At 40.8% G+C, this 18,707-nt stretch overlaps 1 protein-coding gene across 3 annotated transcripts in view; it reads right to left on the reverse strand.

Moving 5' to 3' along the window:
- MINDY4 (MINDY lysine 48 deubiquitinase 4) overlaps positions 1–18,707 on the reverse strand; it is a 65,275-nt gene that overhangs the window by 38,636 nt on the left and 7,932 nt on the right. For all 3 annotated transcript variants that reach the window (XM_072329852.1, XM_072329853.1, XM_072329854.1), the window contains exons 6-11: positions 8,550–8,608; positions 8,119–8,228; positions 7,289–7,405; positions 4,840–4,928; positions 1,858–1,959; positions 653–716 (exon numbers count right to left, since the gene is read on the reverse strand). In XM_072329852.1, coding sequence (XP_072185953.1) covers positions 653–716; positions 1,858–1,959; positions 4,840–4,928; positions 7,289–7,405; positions 8,119–8,228; positions 8,550–8,608 — 541 coding nt within the window. The remainder of the gene's footprint in view (positions 1–652; positions 717–1,857; positions 1,960–4,839; positions 4,929–7,288; positions 7,406–8,118; positions 8,229–8,549; positions 8,609–18,707) is intronic.

Genomic DNA, 18,707 nt, shown 5'->3' on the forward strand with positions numbered 1-18,707 from the left:
TTTTGTATGCACATGACAGCCAAGGTTTTCTGCTGCATCTGTTGCACTTACTCAGGTTTTCACTTCCAGTTGTTTCAAAACTGGTTCTGAAAAGTACTTGGTACCTCTATTACTCCATTTAGGAGGCCAGTAATATCTCCTTAAACCACTGAGGCCCGGCTTATGTCATCAGTGTTTACAAAGCCATCTGAGGGCTTTGGATGGAAACAAAGACACAACTGGAAAGTATTTTGCCATTTGGAGCAATTGGGGGGAAAAAAAGGCAATGAAATCTGTATAAAACATGAGAAGAAAACACTGCCTCTTGATGTTCATGGCTGTGCTAGCTGACCCAAAAGGATCCACTTACAGTTTTTACTGCATACCAGCAATATTAGGCACAGTTTATGAGCCTGGAAGGTAGATGGAACAAAAAGGACTTCAGAAAGCCCAGCTGTCCACAGGCAGCGGGATGGTTCAGAACCAGGTAAACTACCAAGTTCGGTGATTTCCTATTGGTTTTTGGATCACAACTGACTACTGTAACATTAAAGGTTTTAAAACACTTAAGTGAAATAAGGGATACACAGAAATCGGATTCATTGTACTCAAGCAAGAAAAGCTACAAAAAGGATATAGGGAAAATGTGAGTATGAGTTACACAGAGCCTTACAGTTTCTAAGATTCCATCGGCCTTGTATTTTCCTATGGGAGTGAACTGCTGTCTTCCTGATGGCCTAAAGAGAACATTCAAACAAAACCAAAGCTCATGTTAAATGGACCAAGATCACACTAAAGAGAAATCAAAACCTTGTATGAGCTGAATTACAGACCAAAGATCTGGTTTTATTACTTCACTGACTAATTACTGTTCTTCTATAGACAACCTCATACACAATGAGCGCATGTTGGGTATTTCACTGGCTTTTCCTAATCAAACACCTTTAGCTGTGCTCCCTCCATCTATTTAATATGAACTACAAGTTTCTCAGTGAAGAAGGAAGATAAGTATAGATTTAAGATATTAATGCCAGTTTTTATTGGGAAGGAATAGCAGAGCAGTGACATGAAAAGAGAAGCAGCAGAACAGATGTACAGGGTCATCACAGAGGAAATATTTTATAGAGAGAAAACACACAAAATATCACTGGAAATGTCTATGAATTTACTGGCTTCTATTCCAGGTCTGAAGAACTTCTGTGCCCAGAAGCCTTCAGAAGGTTTTGTCTGTTCTCACTTTTACATCAGTCTCAGTTGTTCTAATAAATGATCTCACTAAATCTGGTTTACATGAAAATATACGGCAGGATTCAGTACCTCCCAGCTATTGGAACAGCAAAAATGGCCTTTTGTATTTCTTCCTCATCCATTTCACACTGAATACATCTTGAGGACCAGAAGAATGATCCCAGGGATGGGACAATGGAATGAGGACAGGCTGAGAGCTGGGGCTGTGCAGGAGGAGGAGGGAAGGATGCAGGGAGAACAGAGAGCAGCCTTCAGTATCGAAAGGCATGTAAAGAAGGAAGGGGACAGACTGTAGGAGGGTCTGTCATAAAGCAAGGGGAAATGGTTTCAGTCTGAAAAAGGGGAGATTTAGATGGATATAAGGAAGAATTTTATACACTAAGGGCAGTGAGGCACTACACGGGTTGCAATGAGAGGCGGTGCTGCCCCATCCCTACAGACACCCATGGCCAGGGGATGGGCTCTGAGCACTGATGGAGTGGGACCAGATGGCCTTTAGAGATCCCTTCCAACTCAAAACCATTCTATGACTCAATGATCTTTATGAACTTCCATTTCGTGAACTTCGTACATACTTAACAGACACAATTATAAGAGCATCATTTAACTGAAGCTGCTTCTCCTACTTACAGTGCCACAACTGCTTTTTCATTGCCTCCTGCACGCCACAAGATGTCTGCAATAGCCATGGTGAGGCATTTGGTCCTGTGAGCTTCTGAAGGCTGGAGACAGCTGTAGTCCGGGAAGTGCAAGAAACAGAACAACACCAAAGTGTGTATGACAGAGCTCATGTGAGGGCAAAGTGCCCCAGTCACAGCATGCACAGCTTCATAGCAGGCTTTTAGCGATCGATATATAACAAAAGCACATTTTTAGAGACAATTCAGGTGTTACGATGCTAGTGCTAATAAGGAGGATCCAGCAAGCTGCCTTAGCAAATTGTCATCTGAGTATTTTAGTTGCTTCTGTCCCCAAGACTTAGATGGCTCTAAGTCAAAAAAATCCAGAAATCCTTTGAGTTGAACTGCAAGGCACTTGTCATAGTTTTGTGGTTACTGAGAAGACACACCAGGTGAAGCTGCATCCCACCTTCAGGGCTCACTCATCTGTATGAGATGCCACGAGAGCACTCCCTGTGCATGCAGCAGCAGGACTTCCTAGTACTGGAATGAGCCTGTGATGGGAGGGCTTGGTGCTGCCATTCAGCATCTCAAGGGCTCTAAGCAGGGAGCTGCACCTGTATTAGGACTGTTTCATACATTACTATCTGAATTCTAGTTTATAAAGGCCTTCGTATTTAATTTCATTCTTGAGATCTGACTTCTTAACTGCTCTCTTCAAATCTGCACTGTGATGTTCCTACCTACTATTAAAACTTAAATGACATTCACAATAAACGCCGTGCTTTCCAGAAATGGATTCTTCTCTGCTGACTTCCAGAACGGCCATTCTTGAAATTCAGATATTATCAGTCCCAGGGTTTTACCAACATGAGAGATGAAGTCTGAACCCATTCCCAGTACGTAAGTAAAAAGATCCAGTAATTAAAAACACATACAAGAAACACCAAACAACAACAAAAGCATCTTTCCAATCCTGAATATAATGTTCATTTACCAAAGTTTTCCATATCTGAAGGATGATGAGATTTGGGAAATAAAAGGTGATGGTTATCAAGCAAAAAACAAATCACATTTTTCTCTTCTTTCTGCCTGTGTTCTGGAGCAGACATCCAAATATATGGGAAGTGTAGCAAGTTACTTCAACTCAATCCGTTTATAATTGGTTTGTAGTAGAAGAGGTAGCAGAATAAGAAGGATATGTGACAATTACCTCTTGAACCACAAAGAAGCCTGAAGTCAAACACTTACTGTGAAGCAGCCAATACTTTGAAAATCATAGAATCACAGAATCATTAAGGTTGAAAATTGTAGGTTAGAATTAGAAAAGAATGCGAATCCTCTGATTTCAAGCTCTGACACTGCCCTCTCTTTCTGCCTGCCTAAGAGTTTCTGCCCATGGCAAACGTATCATAAGAAAGATCTGTTTATCTCATGAATAAAACAGTCTGTCTTGCTATTCATCTTTAAGACCTGGAGACTTTTAGCATTTCCTTGCACAAAGACCAAGAGCTCAGCTACCAACTTGAAATCCTTTGGGGACTTCCATCATGCCTCAGTAGCGTTTTTCATATACAAAATATGTAAAAACAAAGTACTTTAAAACCACGTGCATAATGAGAGGACAGAAATAAGAGGCAAATATTGCCAAGTACACAGGGCAGGTTGTAGCTGGCATGCATTGGGACACTTGTGGTCAGATTAAGCAATCTAATTTCAGCCCACTTATCTGGGTGCTACATGACTCTCCAGCATTTAACATCATTGTGATGAAAGAGCAAACAGTGAACAGCTATCGAGGTGTTACTGAGGCTCAGGCAGATCAAGGAGCAGATAACCAACGGCTGCTATGTAACACCATAGAATTAAGCTGATGTAGGGTCACCCTACCCTAGCCCTAACCCTAACCCATGAGCTGACATTACACTTTGCTAATGTATTATACCACTGACTCCATGGGTTTACCAGTGAAACTAACTGGAGGTGAGCTCAAAGAGCAGGTGACCTTCCTGTGATTAATTCACAGTATCTCATTCATTTGGACCTTTCTTTGGGGGTCTGAAAGCAATCAGAGCCATTATTACCCAGCAACAACAATAGTAACAATCACAGTCCCTTCCAACTCAGTCATTCTATGATTCCATGATAGTGAATGTTTTATTCTAAGTCTGTAAGTTTGGTTTTCAATGTCTCTGGTGCCTTACTAAGCATCTCATGGCAGGTCTGCCTGCCCACAACCACTCCTGGGTCTGGGCACCTGCGCAGACCCCTCAGGCCCCAATAAAGCTTTCATTAATTATCACCTCCCATCCCACGTGCTGTAGAGCGATGATGACAAATGCATCCAGTTCTTTCCATTATCGATGATCGCAGCCCAAACTAATTCATATCGAGGGCCTATAGAGCACAGGAAAGCTTTTTTCTTTTTAAAATGGACTACATTTCTTGGTGAAAACGAAAAATGCAAACACAATAGGTCAGGTAATAAAGTAAATTGTTTTGGATATTGTTTTCCAGCATGAATGAGCTCTGTACCTGTATCAATGTCACAAGTTCATTGATACTACCAATAGAGCAATTTTCCTCAATGCTAGCAGTACATAAAACTATTTCTATAAAGTAGAAACACACAAATAAGTTAAATTCTATTAAGGGGATTAGATATGAAAGATCAAATAGCAAGAAGAAAAAAAATAGAGAGCTCTATCTTTTAAATTCCACCCTTCTTGAGATTCTTAGTGATAAAAATTGCATGAATCTCATAGTGTTCCAAGTCCTGATTGCATTTGCTTTGAAATTATATCCCCGTGGGATCTTGAGGTTCAATGACACCACGACACTTAAAAGAAAACTAAAGACAAAATTCATACTCTTTCTCTCTCAAAGAAAAGCTTGGTTAAGTCCAAACTCCACAAGGTTCCTGAGGGGCTGCGACACAGAAAATCCTCTTACGCTTCTGTATGGGAATTACTTCTGCCAGTTGTTGACTTACCGAGCATCCTTATTCCTGTTACTGTCTCCAAAGATAAGCTGCTGTAGAACACAAGCTTGAACTGCTGCCAGTACTCCACACGGGCCACCCTGAGGGGAACAATGGGACAATCTGTGAACAAAACACCTTGCTCTGTTTGACGCTGGAGAAAACTGCTTTGCAAGCCACGTGACTCCATTCATTCAAGCTTCATCCATCCTTTCATCTCTTTCCATCCATGACTTTGCAGTGCTCCCTGATGCTGTTTTTTGCAAGCCACTGAAACTCAGAATTACTGACTGGTCGTGTGCTTCACATCTATTTTTTTCCTGAAAATACCTAGAACTTGCCACACTGGCATGGACCAGTGGGCAGTATGGGCGGTAGGTGGATAGTTGAACTAGATGGTCTTAGAGGTCTATATGATTCTATAATATCAAAGTGAATATAATGTCAAAGAGAATATTTTAGTGAGAACTACTCGTGACAGGTGGACAACTGGACTGGATGATCTTGTAGGTCCTTTCCAACCTTGGTGATTCTGTGATTCTAATGAAAGGAAAGTACTGTGGTGCTTTTTTAAGCCTGCTCTGTGCTCATGCAAACAAGCAAAAGATGCTCCGATCCCTATGAGCCAAAAACTACCTTCATTTCAAGAGAAAAAACAAACCTGACTTTTCTGAAGGACAAAGTTTAGCCTTGCCCTTTAAACTCCTCTGACCACCATTCCTCCCCCTCAAATTCCCACTTTTATCATTAAAGAAAGATTCCAGATTTATGTATATCTCTCTGCATTGGGGAGTTATTCCACACAAGAAAGTCTAAAGGAAACTCGAATCTTCAAATCATTAATGTTGGAAATATCACAATACCAACACATATCATATTAGCATTAAGTGCAGTGGAAAACAGATTAATGGCTGTTGTGAAAGACCGTGGGATGGTGCAGCATTGTATTTCCTTCCCCTCAATTATTCCCACCCATCCAGCCCATCTGATTCCACTGAATGACCAAGACTCATTTCTATGCTTTAACTAGACGGCAGATAGTGTTGCACAACCTCTGATTTCCTTGAGTGAGAGAACAGTTATGGTTGGAAGGGTCTTTAATGACCAGTGTGTAACAAGAAGCGATAAAATGTCCTTTCCCTTTCTGCAGGGTCTGGAAAAAGCAAAGTAACATCTACCATGGGCTAGCAAATAGCAACATTACTGTCATGGCTCCTTTTGGAGTTTAAGATAAAGTGCAATATTTCTTTTTTCCCTCTAGGTTTTATTAATTTATCCCCCTCTGCTCTGCCCTCATGAGGCCCCATCTGCAGCACTGTGTCCAGCCCTGGTGCCCCCAGCACGGGAGGGGTGCAGAGCTGTAGGTGTGTTCAGATGATGCTCAGGGGATGATGCACCTCTCTTGTGTGAAGGAAGGTTGAAGGATTTGAGATTGTTCAGCCTGTAGAAGAGAAGGCTCCAGGAAAACCTGAGTGTAGCCTTCCAGTACTTGAAGGGAGATTATAAGCTGGAAAGGGACTTTTTATAACCCAAGGCCAGGATGGATGGGGCCCTGCGCACCTGAGCTGGTGGCTGGCAACCAGATCACATCAGAAGGGTTGAATCATAGAATCATAGAATTACTCAGGTTGGAAAAGACCTTGAAGATCATCAAGTCCAACAGCAGCCCAACCAGTAGCCGATCTCTTAAAAAACAACCACGAAACAACACCACAACAACAACCCTCTGCTAAATCATATCCCTGAGTACCACATCCAAATGGCTCTTAAACACATCAGGGATGGCGATTCAACCACCTCCCTGTTTATCCCATTCCAGTACTTAACCATGTGTATCCCATTCCAGTCCCTAACCATGTGTATCCCATTCCAGTCCCTAACCATGTGTATCCCATTCCAGTCCCTAACCACCCTTTCTGTAAAGAAGTTCTTTCTAATATCCAACCTGAACTTGCCCTGGCGCAACTTGAGGCCATTTCCCCTCGTCCTGTCACTTGTCACTAGTGAGAAGAGACCTGCCCCACTCTCACTGTAAGAACCTTTCAGGTACTGGCAGACGGCAATAAGGTCTCCCCTCAGCCTCCTCTTCCTCAGACTAAACAGCCCCAGCTTCCTTAGTCTCTCCTCGTAGGGCTGATTCTCCAAGCCCTTCACGAGCCTCATTGCCCTTCTCTGGACCTGCTCCAGTACCTCCATGTCCTTCCTGTGCTTGAAAGTAGATGATAATTAAGGTTCCTTCCAACCTAAGCCATTCCATGACTCTATAATCTTCAGCAGATTCCTTCCATTCCAAATCTCCTAGCAGACTTGACAAGATAACATCATTCAGTTGAATTCAGTGACAGTAAAGAAAGCAAAGACTCTCTAGAAGACTTATTTTTTCACCACTAAAACACACAACCTCTGTTAACTTCGTGTAAAAAGCAAAGATCTTTTTCTTTAAGAAGCCCATTTACAGTACCTTTTTTTGTACAATGCCATATTTTAACTGAGGTATGTTATTAAATGTAAAACTCTGTATTTTCCATTCTTCACTGAAGCAACAAAGACTGGAGCCAAACAGAAGATTTTTTAATTCCTATTAAAAAAGAAAAAGAAAAGCTGTTTGATTTAAATATATATATTTTTACATATATACACTGATGTTTTCTAGCAGTCATTTGTAGAAAGAAAAGCAGAGCGTGTCAGGGTAATGACTAACTCACTATAGCCACCCTTTTCTCTTTTATACTTACTGTAAATAGCAACACCCAAATGAAACGGAGCAATTTTTTCCTTTTCCTGCAATATTACTTCAACCCATAATGCTGTGTATTGCTCAGCACTAGGAAACTGGCTAGGCAGATTGGCTGGGGCAGTTTCCCATGGAAGCATTACAAAACAGTGCCTCAAAGCTATAGAAGAAGGGTGATGGCTACTCGTGTCTGACATCAGTCAGAAGAGAACCCTGCTGGGCACAGCACACAGAACAGGCAGAACCCTATTTGCTGTTATAAGACAAACATTCAGAGATTTATCTGTGTCTGCTGGCAACATTCAAATTCAGATCTTGGCCCTGAGTGACCGCAGACTCTGCTACTAAGGAATAGCTAAGCTGAAGAATTGCTTTCAGTCTAAAGTAAGGCTGAGCAAATAAGGGTTGACTGCTTAGGGTTCACACCATATTCAAGAGTATGTACAGCAAGAGTTAAACCACAAACAAGCAGATAACACAGAACAATCCATTGCTGCTCTAACTGAATGGAAATGACAATTTCACACTTCCATTTCCATATACCATCGTAGGCTTACTTTTGCAAGAGAAATGTCAATCGCCTTTGACGCTTCTTGAAGCATATGCAGTGTTGAAAGATTCAGGTTCCTACTGACTTCTCCAGTTGTTACTTCATCCTCAACATCAACTGAAAGTAAAGAAAAAACATAGAATGAATTGGAGATAAGAAAAGTTATGTCTGCTCCCCCCAGTAGGGGAAATTATAGACCTAGTCAGAAAATAAATAAGGCCAGGCTGGATGGGGCTTTGACCAACCTTGTCTGGTTGTCACCACAGCAGTGAGGTTGGAACATGATGTTCTCTATGGTCCCTTCCAACCCAAACCATTCTATAATTCTATGATAAGCCACCCTTTCTTGGATTATTTCTTAATAGCTTCTTCACACAGTCTCACCAAAGAAGAGCAGATGCAATTACTCTAAATCAAACTGACTCTGAACAAACTTACCTAATTCTAGGGCATCTTTCATCTGGTCTTCTTTATTCCAAGTGGATGTTGGAGACTTCCTACATCAAAATCATCAAGAAACAAATAAATGAATGTTTGCTTTAATGAGAAACGTTTCTTGAATAAATGAGAAAGAAAATTTTGGTAGAATCATGCAGAAATAAAAATATATAGAATTATTCAATGTCTTTTATCTTAGGTTCTAATGCATTCTGTATAGAATCTCAGGTTTATCATTAATTTTGTCCAAATAAAGAGTGTTAGAACAAAAATCTTTTGACTGGAAGAGAGTTGAACTCGAGGGGTTCATCTGGAAAGGCAGTCGGCAAAGAGCAGCACAATGCAAAGGATTCGGGATTTCAGTCCTGCTTCAACACTGACTTAATTTTATATGCATGATTTCAGTAGAATTCAGACCTTGCCTGCTTATCAACAAAGGCAGATATGTACAGCCCTGAATTTTGCAAGGGTATTCAAGTACATGGGACTAACTGAGCTCATAAGATTATGACATAAGTTAATACCCCTGATGGGGATCAGGATAAGGTTGACACTGGTTATTAAACTATTAAACATCCAAAACATGTAAGTGAGAATCAGCGTTATATTCCTCTTCCAGGGTAATTTTTCATCCACCCATAGGTAACAGTGGCTCTAAAGTGACGTGGTTTAGTGGGAAATCTTGGTGGTAGGTCGACGGTTGGGCAGATGATCTTGGAGCTCTTTTCCAAACCTGGTGATTCGACAATTCTATGATTCCATGAAATGCTCTTGTGATTTCTCTATTACGTAAACGACACGCTAAACATTCACAAACAGAAATACTGAAAGGACTAAGCACTTAAGCTTGGCTGCGAAAACAGAAGTTAAATAGAAAGTTACATTTTGAGAGGTGAGATGGGATTCCTCTTCCTGTAGAATTCATACCAAAATGAATTCAGAACTCAGGAAAAGTTTCAAATAACGGTTGTAAAAAGATTATTTCTTTTCTTTTTTTTCCAAAGGAGCAACGCTGCACCACTGGCCTCTGCTTTGGAAAAAATGGGATTGCACTGACAGACCGTTCAGAAATAGTACGGGATAATTTCCTCAGCAACATCCTTTGTGTGCATGATATTATTATAGCAACAACTGCTGTCGTATCACATAATTTCCATTAACTTAATTTCCTTTTTCATTATGTGAAATATGAATGAAAACAGAACACATACACACGCTACACACAAGATTCTTCCAGTTTAAAATCTTTTTTGGCAACATTCTCATTGATGGTCTTTGACATGGAAATAAACACCTCTCTTTCTGTACATATATGTGTCAAAAAGGATGAAATGTGCACAGCCACAATTAAGAAAATACAGAATACAAACAACAAGCGCCACATTACTAAGGATCAAAGGTAAAAATACGATGACCAACAGGCAAGCATAGATAAGAGAACCAAGAGCAAATACATACAGCGCTATGTGTACTGAATTCCCACTGGACAAATAATGCTGCTCACTAATACTGGATTCCAATGCAGTCTTCTTTCTGTCACTTGCTGTTATTTTCACCCCTCCTGATCATAGGAGTGGTCTCAATGACACTAAATTTGCAAATAAACTGTTTTCCAGACAAGTACTAATGCCACTGAACTGCACTTAAACAGAATCCACTTTCTTGTTTTGTCTGAGTTTGCAAACTACTGTCTCTTGTTTCCTAGAGAATAATGTGTTTCCTCCTAGGTCAGCCAGTTTGGATTTGGTTTTCAAAACAGAGTTATTGATGCTAAAGAATACAGCACTATCATTTAGAGCTGTTAACCAGATCTGGAAGGAGACAGGATTTAGCTCATACCTCCACTAATCCACACTGTTCCTAGTTTCCATGTATCCTAACATGGGTCTGACCCACACCATCCAAGATTCTCCGAAGCAATGCACAAAGCAAGGTTTGGTTAATTATCCTTTTCCATTAGGAACACCATTCCCACTACTTCAGCATCATTATCAAGGAAGCCCGTGAGTTATCAGAAAAGTTCCTAGTTTCCATTTCTATATTACTACACTTTGCTATACAGAAAGCTCAGGATTTAAATATGAATTTAGTCAGTGTGGACATGGGTGCTGTAAACAAGTGCTCGTGTTGTCTGGCAATCTCAAATACAAGGACAGGATTTACATTTTAGTGCCCTGGCTTCTCCTGCATATCCTTACACACATGTCCCTCACCTCTCTGTCATTTTGATGGTCTCCATCAGTGCACTGAGTTCCTGAAAGCACAGATTTCCCACTTCATACATGGAAAAGATTGAGTCTGATTAACTTGAGAGGATGATTTTCACAGCACTAGCTGAAGCAAATCAGCCTAGGTGTTGCTATAATTATCCTGTCAGTTCAGAAGAGTCGTAAGCAACTCATACGTCTTTCTCCTAACTTAAACCCTGGCACATTAAGCAGTTAATAGGAAGGCATCATGTCAGTACCCATTAGGTGCTTGAAACAGACAATGTTTAGATCTGACTGGCCGTCACAGCATGACAAAGGGTACGGGATTCAATTTGCAGATTATGAAGCCTAAATTTAGTTGCCTGCATACATGGGTGTCAACATTCCCATGAGAACTGATTCATGACTGAGTCAGCACTCAGGAGGCTCAAGCCAAGAGCTTAAAAATCCTTTCAGACAACTAAGTGTATGTGCCAGCTTCTAGGAACTCAGGCATCTGGATTTACATGAAGTCCCTTAGGTACCGCATCCTACCTGGCCCCAACCACTGCTTCAGCAGGACTTGGGTTTTCTCTAGGGAGTCGACCACACCTGCCAGCATCATTAGATGCCTTGTGTACCTTAGAGTCCCAAACGGCACTATATGCCCATGTTTAAGCATATATAGAATTGCTGACATTAAGGTAGCATTCTTAATTGATTTTTGTCCCAAGTACTTCTCAGTAGTTTTTCATCCAAAAAAATGTGTAAATGAAAATAAGGCTGACTACGGCACAATAGCTCACCCAGGACCATTTCTGGTAACACTACTGCTTTCTGGTGAGTATAAAAGACATTGGTTATACACCCGTTCCCGGAAGAACCATGCCCTGGATGCAAAGTGCTTTGATTTCTCAAGGCAGAAGGAAATTCCTATCAGGCTGAGGAAAGCGCTGACATCAAAGATTGATGTCGGGTGTTTTCTGGTTAAGTGGGGTATTTTTGCAGATGGAGGATATTCAAAAGTTCTCTCCCTAAGGTTTCTCAGAACACTGTCGGGACATTTATTGCAATTTCCATTTCAGCAGATGGTTACAGCTCCAGGAAAATCTATCATACATGTAAAACCCTACAGTTAGAATACTTAGGAAGGGGGAAGTCATCTGTCATGGCAGAAAAATGGGACAGGAAGAAAATATGTTTCATTATAAACATCCTATACAGTACTTTCTCTAAATATTTGAACATTCCTAACCAATTTTCGGGTATTGCAGAAAACAATTTACATAGAAAAGCTGAACATGCAGAAAAAGCAGTTATCTTCACCATAATGCATGTGCATTCCACTGTTTCCTATTTACATTATTGTATATGTAGGTAAAGAAACAAACTGGCTTAAAATAAAAACAGTGATCATCGGTAGCTTTAAGGCTACTGTGTTGGGAAAACTCATTTTCACCACTCGATGAAAACAGCTTTTTCTACTGGACACGTGCCTTTTCTGCATAGTAATTTTCAGTGCCAGAAGGACGCATGAAGTCACAGTTATCCTGTCTTGTGCAATGTACTTCAATAGAAGTATAGAGAAAGTAGTGTAATGGAAGTGTAGCTCAATCATTCACACACCCATCAAAGATTTCTTGGTGTGGCACCCCCACACTGCATTACAAAGGCACACAACACCACATTTTAACATTATATCTCCCCATTCAAACACCAGCAAAATAAACATTTATCAGTAAAACAAGAGGGCTAAAACTCCTTCAAATGCAGATGATCCAATACATCAGCAAGGAAACAGGACATAAAGCACAGAGATGGGCTCCCAGTGCTCAACACTCAATTAATTCACATCACTGGAGGTGAGTACCACCTCCCATTTTGTTTGCCCAATGAAGTATACACTCCTTCTGGTTTTGGCCTTCAACTTTCAGGCCATTTATTATTAAAGATGTGGAAAATTCCTGACCTTCCATTTCATGTTAGAAACTTTCAATTTTTAAGAGGAAACTGACAGACTTTAGCAAAATAAATTCTCTTCCTGAAAGCTGATATCAGTCGGCAACTGGAAGAAGACGACAGCTTACACTGAATGGTGGGCTAGGTCCTATAACTCATTTTGCTATGAAAACTCAAACATAGAGAACAGCCTACTGGCAAACGCGTGCACTGTCCCATTATAGCAATACTAGGGAAGCAACGCAGAGGTGAAAACAAATTCCTTCAGCTCCTTGCAATCAAAGGGTTGTTTTTAAGGAGGAGGAAATTTCTTGTGCTACTTCCAGTAGTGTGATGTTCTGCCCATTAAAAGGGGATGCACACTGTTTGCTCTTGGTTTAAATCTGGGAAGATCTAAAGCCCTGGTATGTACATAAGGGCCAGGCAACTTCTCAATGACTGAATGCATTTTAGGCACAGGCCGGACACTTCCAATTTGACGTCCTTTCCAAAAATTAAATAAAACCAAACAAAACAAAAAAGATACAGAAGCCATTTGCCATTTCCAGTAATTGCACAGCGCCTCTTCCCATGGAGTGCTGGAAAAATACTAAAAGGGCAAATGGCAGTACACACAGATGTTATGTCGGAGGCTCTGATGCCATAAATCCATTGGCACAAAACAAGAATCACAATAGTTCATTACTTTTATTTTAGGCTCTTTTTTCCTGTCCAAGCATTATGTTATAACAAGTGTTATGCAACCCCAGATTCTTGAAGGTTTTCATTACTGAGTGGTTTGACAACTGCAGTTTCTCTGTCTCCATCTTTGTATATGAGCAAATTAAACCCACCGCCCCTAAATATGACCCCATTTTTGTTTTCTGACAGTGGTTCTCCTGATCGTCAGTTGCAAGGATCAGACATTCCCCACTGGTGGTAGAGCACATCCCAAGGAGGGCTGTGCTCCATCTCTCATCGAAGGTGCCAACCACACAGCTCTCACTGCGCTTCCTGGCTACACAGCAACACCAAGACAAAGGCTTGGGATGACGCTATGTCCTTCTTTGTGTGGCTTAAGGGCAATGCCCAGTGCTATGCAGAGATCACAGACAAAATGGAAGGAAACATGCAAAGGTGATTTGTTATTACACTACTCCAGCTCTGCATTCCTTCCCGTTCTTTTATCTGGAATACTGAATTCTGACTAAGCCTGCATTTCCTAGAAGTATCACCGTTGCCCATTACATCCTCTTCCTCTTATAGTGGGAGAAATTAATTCCTCAGACATTGCTCATACACATCATACGTCCCCAAGCACGCTGGTAATACACAAAATGCCACAACAAATCAGTTGGTATTGGATGACTCCTCTAGCTTATAAAAGCACGGTGACTCGAACTCAGTCCTCATGTCATAGAACTGGCTCTCAAGGCAATGAGCACTTTTAGGAACCTCATAGGACCAAAACTCAATTACTTAACAAAATGCCAGATGCCATTTTAGACAAAGCAACCTCATCCAGTGCTCCAATTTATATGAGTAGCAGTGAAGCATTACAGCCCACTGGGAAAACAGAACAGAATTAAAACTATTAATTATGCCCAGAAAAACCATTTTTACACCAAAACTTTGACCTGTTCAGGATGCTGGTAGAAAGGGTTCCTTGGGAGGCAGTTCCTCCATTCAAAGTAAGAGGAGGTCCAAGGATAATCTCCATCCTTTACAGGACAAGGCATGAACCATAAGAACCATGACCATCAAGGATAAGGAAAAAGCTGAGGTTCTCAATGCCTTCTTTACATCTGCCTTTAATAGTCAGACCAGTTAACCTCAGGGTACTCTATCCCCTGACCTGTAAGTCTAAGGTGAGGAGAAGAAAAAAGCCAGCAGAAAAGACTGGAGCCAGTCACAACTATTGGGTAAAGGATGTGCAGTAAGCAACTTTTTGGAGCTAGATTTCTTGAGTTAGAATCTCAATTTAATTTTAAAAATACAAATAAAACTGGAATATTGGTTATTACTCTTTATCTACGTAAAAGAAGGCGGCTGCTCTGGCTCTCTTCCTTCTGTCATGAGTCTGCAATCAGAGAATAGCTGAGGTTTGAAAGCACCTGCAGAGCTCACTTAGTCCAATCTCTCTGCTCAAAGCAGGTTACACCAGTGCTAAATCCTAAATCCTCACAGAAAATCAATGGCAAAACATTCAGAGCAGAAGGGATAAAAATGCAAGCAGACAATAGCAGATTTAGAAGTATTTAGAAGTACTTTAACAGAGGTGAATATCTGTAGCAGAAACACCAGTCAGAAAAACAACTTCAATTTGGATAACAGGGCGGAAAACAAATCCTGGAGGAATATAAAGGAAAAATTCCCTAGATTAAGGCTTCTAGACACTGAAATGTATTCTCATAGGAGAGGTGCCACTTGAGCCATTTAGGAGTGGATTAGACTAAGTCCTGGAAGAAAGCATTACATCAAATCATATATATAGTAATGAATAATCTGCCACAGAAGCGAATGACCTTGAAAAGTCTTTTCCATCTGTAATTTCTACAGTTCTATGAAATATGAGTAATGTTCCACTAAAGAGCTTGGTATCTATGGCAATTCACTAACCCTACTCTATTTGTGTTAGCATGCAGAGTGCTGCTAGAAAAAGGTTTTTTTACTAAACAATGAGTAATATTTTGGGAACCACTGAAGACTGCCCACCTAAAGCAAAGTTGGTTGAGAGACCACTGCAGGAAGAGAAATTCTGACTCTAGACTCACAGGTACTTGATCTTCTGGGGGTCAAAATGAAGCACATCTGAGATCCTCAGCTTCTGGTTGGAAAAGGCATCTTGAGGCCAAGCCACACAGTCATAAAAGAGTCCCTGCTGTCAGAAATATCCATCAGCACTGGCAGACTTTACAAAGGAAACCACTAGGTCACATTCGGTTTGCAGCCAAGACTGGGGGCAAGGCAACAAACAGAGAGCAGAGCAGGAGCAATTAGAAGAATTGGATAATGAAGGGGATCATTCACAAACAAAGGTTGAGTGGAGAGTCAGTTGTCTTCCTTACTCCTGAAAATGCTTTATAAGTCTCTTGTTTTGGACAATGAGATCTCCTACTGTAAGGTAGTTTCATTTATTTGCCTTTCTGACAGCCATTCCCTCTTTGTTCCTATGAAGTTAGGGCAGCCAGATCTAGTGGTTCATAACCCAGCCCACAGCAAGGGGACTGGAGCTCAATGACCTTTAAAGTCTCCTCTAAGCTCAGCCATCCCACAATTCTACCACGATTTTATGAAATTAACCACATGTCCTTAACTTCAGGACTCATCCTGAGTCTTTGATTCCAGGTTTACACCATTTTTTTCCTTTTCTCATTTATCTGATTTTCATTTCTACGCCATTTGCCTTGACACTGAGAAAAGGAGAAAGGTTTGCTTTATACAACTAGAAGTTCAGACATCTCGATATGCACTTCTTGACTTCCAGAAGTGAAACACATGTCTTTGATAGTATCTGCCCATCCAACTCAGCATAAGGTGGTGCCAGTAGCGCCCAGTAAGAACACAGCTGGTCAGCCCATATTTACCTGTTTAGAAACTATTCAGCTGAGAACTGGAGGGTTTCCACATCACCACCAAGCCTTACATTTGTATAGCTAAAGAAAATGGAAAACCAGAAGCATACTTCAGATTCAGAGGTCCTATCAGCAACAGAAGTAGCACGTCTGTAGCTGAGACAAAAGAATTGTTCCTCTACTGCTATGAAGTTCTTTTTGACCAATTTTGCTTGCTCAAGCTGTGAAACACAGGGAAGTCTTCTAACACCATTTAACCTTCGCAAGGAACTCATTATTCATCAGACTTTTCCTGGAAAAGCAACAGAATGATTCTAATCCAAGGCCAAGCGTCAAATTCAACAGCTATTCTTTTTTTCACAGTTCCCAAAGACCACAAATTCCATTCCACCACAGATCCTCATTCTTTATTCTGCGCGCTCCGTCTGGTGATACATATTTCCCTGCTGGAGGTTAAGCAGAGGATATTTGAGGTGGCAGAGAATCATTCCTCAAAGCCATTCAATGTTCTGCCCAGCAGAAATGACTCCATTTTCTGCCTTCTATCTGAACGTGTTCCTATTCCTGGATTCCCATGGAACTTGTAAGATCAGAATCGTAACTACAGGTACAGAAATTTTTCAGCTGGATCCTTGCATTGTTCATTTTCATTATGCATTTTTTTAAATATAATTTTTTTTAGCCCCATGCAAACCATGGAGTCAAAAAATAAAAAGTGATGGGTTCACCCAGATTCTACTCATGAACTGCTCACACTGTAGAGAGGAACAAGGACTCAGTGAACTGGAGAGCAGTAAGAAACGCTGCTTTGAGAAGGCATCAAAACCACCTGAAAGGATGGATGGGGTTTCAGATCCCTCACTGAAGTGGATCTGAAACAAAACATCATTTTCAATCTGTTAAGTCCTTACAACAGGAGGTTCTACCTTTGAAGAACAGTTCTGCACACTGTATATGAGTTTATAAAACTCTTCCCTTGCACAACCAAGCATCACAATCTGATTCACTGTTAATTACTTCTCCACTAAAGCAAACAACTACCTCTGCAGATTTAATTCATGTATTTTTGTAGTATGGACAGAAATGCAGAAACGCACCGTGGCCGCTGAAGCATTACACCTAAGCTATTAAAATCAAAAGACTCGGAATATGAAAAGTGAGACACCTGACACCTGAGGAAAATCAGTTTGAAACTAATATTGAAATACTGCCCTTGTAATATCCCCAGTGCCTACCAACAGCTCTGCAAACAATACAATAATCAAATCAGGATGAATCGAGAAACCACGTTAGCTGCTGTTTGCTTACGGCGAAGGATGCCTGACTATTTGCTGCCACCTATACCCAATGGCACGAAAGCTTCTGCTCCCCTATAAAACAAGGAAGAAAACAGAGCCTTTGCTTTTAATTATTTGCAATTATTATTCTCCCTTCTCCGGGGGGGGGGATTCAGACATACTGTGAGGAACACAACAAATGTAGATGAACAGATTTCTCTTCACATCTGTCTCTGCACAGTTAATGGCATGTGGTGCACTCTGTGTAATGTCAACATGTCTGCACAGACATCAGCATTAAGAATATATCTGAAAAGGTAACACGTGCTTTCATACAAAAAGTCAGCATTTTATCCCAGTTAAGAGCAATCAGGTAATATCTGCAGTTAAACACTGACTTTCTAAGCCATCCTCAGAGATATCTGAATTTGAAAGCAGATGCTCCCAGCTAAAGCAGTTCAAAACATAAGCAGACAATGTATCTGTATCATCAGTCTCTAACTGACTTCAATGCATTTTTTTCATTTTATTCTAAAAAGAAACAGCAGAAAAGCAAGACGGACATTTTGGGTTTGTTTTTTTCTTTTGCTTATTCATTTCCATATCTGTGTTGGTGTGTTGGTCTGCCATTTTGGAAAGCTCCACGCTTAATGCCACCTTGCTGACAAAACAGCAAAATTTCATCCATTAGAACCAAAACCAAAGAGCCTCCAAGTCTTATTTAGGACAAAGCTGCTGACTCCCGTACTCAGAGGTCTAATTTCATGTCAATGGTTTAAGATTGAAATACAAAGTCCCAAATCTGGCCTCTCAACACCACCGCCCCCTCCCACACACACTTTAGGCAGCAGCCAAGAATCAGAGCATTGATGGAACAAGAAGCACAGTTTGATGCCCGTCATTTCTTTCCTTAAAACATGTGAGTCAAAATACTGTGGGATCTGTACTTCTGCAACTAGGCATTTCTGCCCACTCTGTTTGTAAGCACGCATTCAGTCCCATTCAGCTTGACTTTTGAAGGACAGCATTTTGCTTTGGGTTTTTTGTCGGTTGGTTTGTTTGTTTCCTATGGAGACAAGGGATGCCTTCAGCCTGTGTGCAACAACAACCATAGGAATGAAAAAGGAGAGCAGAATGGAAGGAAAAACGGGCTGTTTGTTTGGCTTTATCTATGAGGAA

The sequence above is a fragment of the Excalfactoria chinensis genome, chromosome 2 (assembly GCF_039878825.1).
Source record: "Excalfactoria chinensis isolate bCotChi1 chromosome 2, bCotChi1.hap2, whole genome shotgun sequence".
NCBI classification, from domain to species: domain Eukaryota; kingdom Metazoa; phylum Chordata; class Aves; order Galliformes; family Phasianidae; genus Excalfactoria; species Excalfactoria chinensis.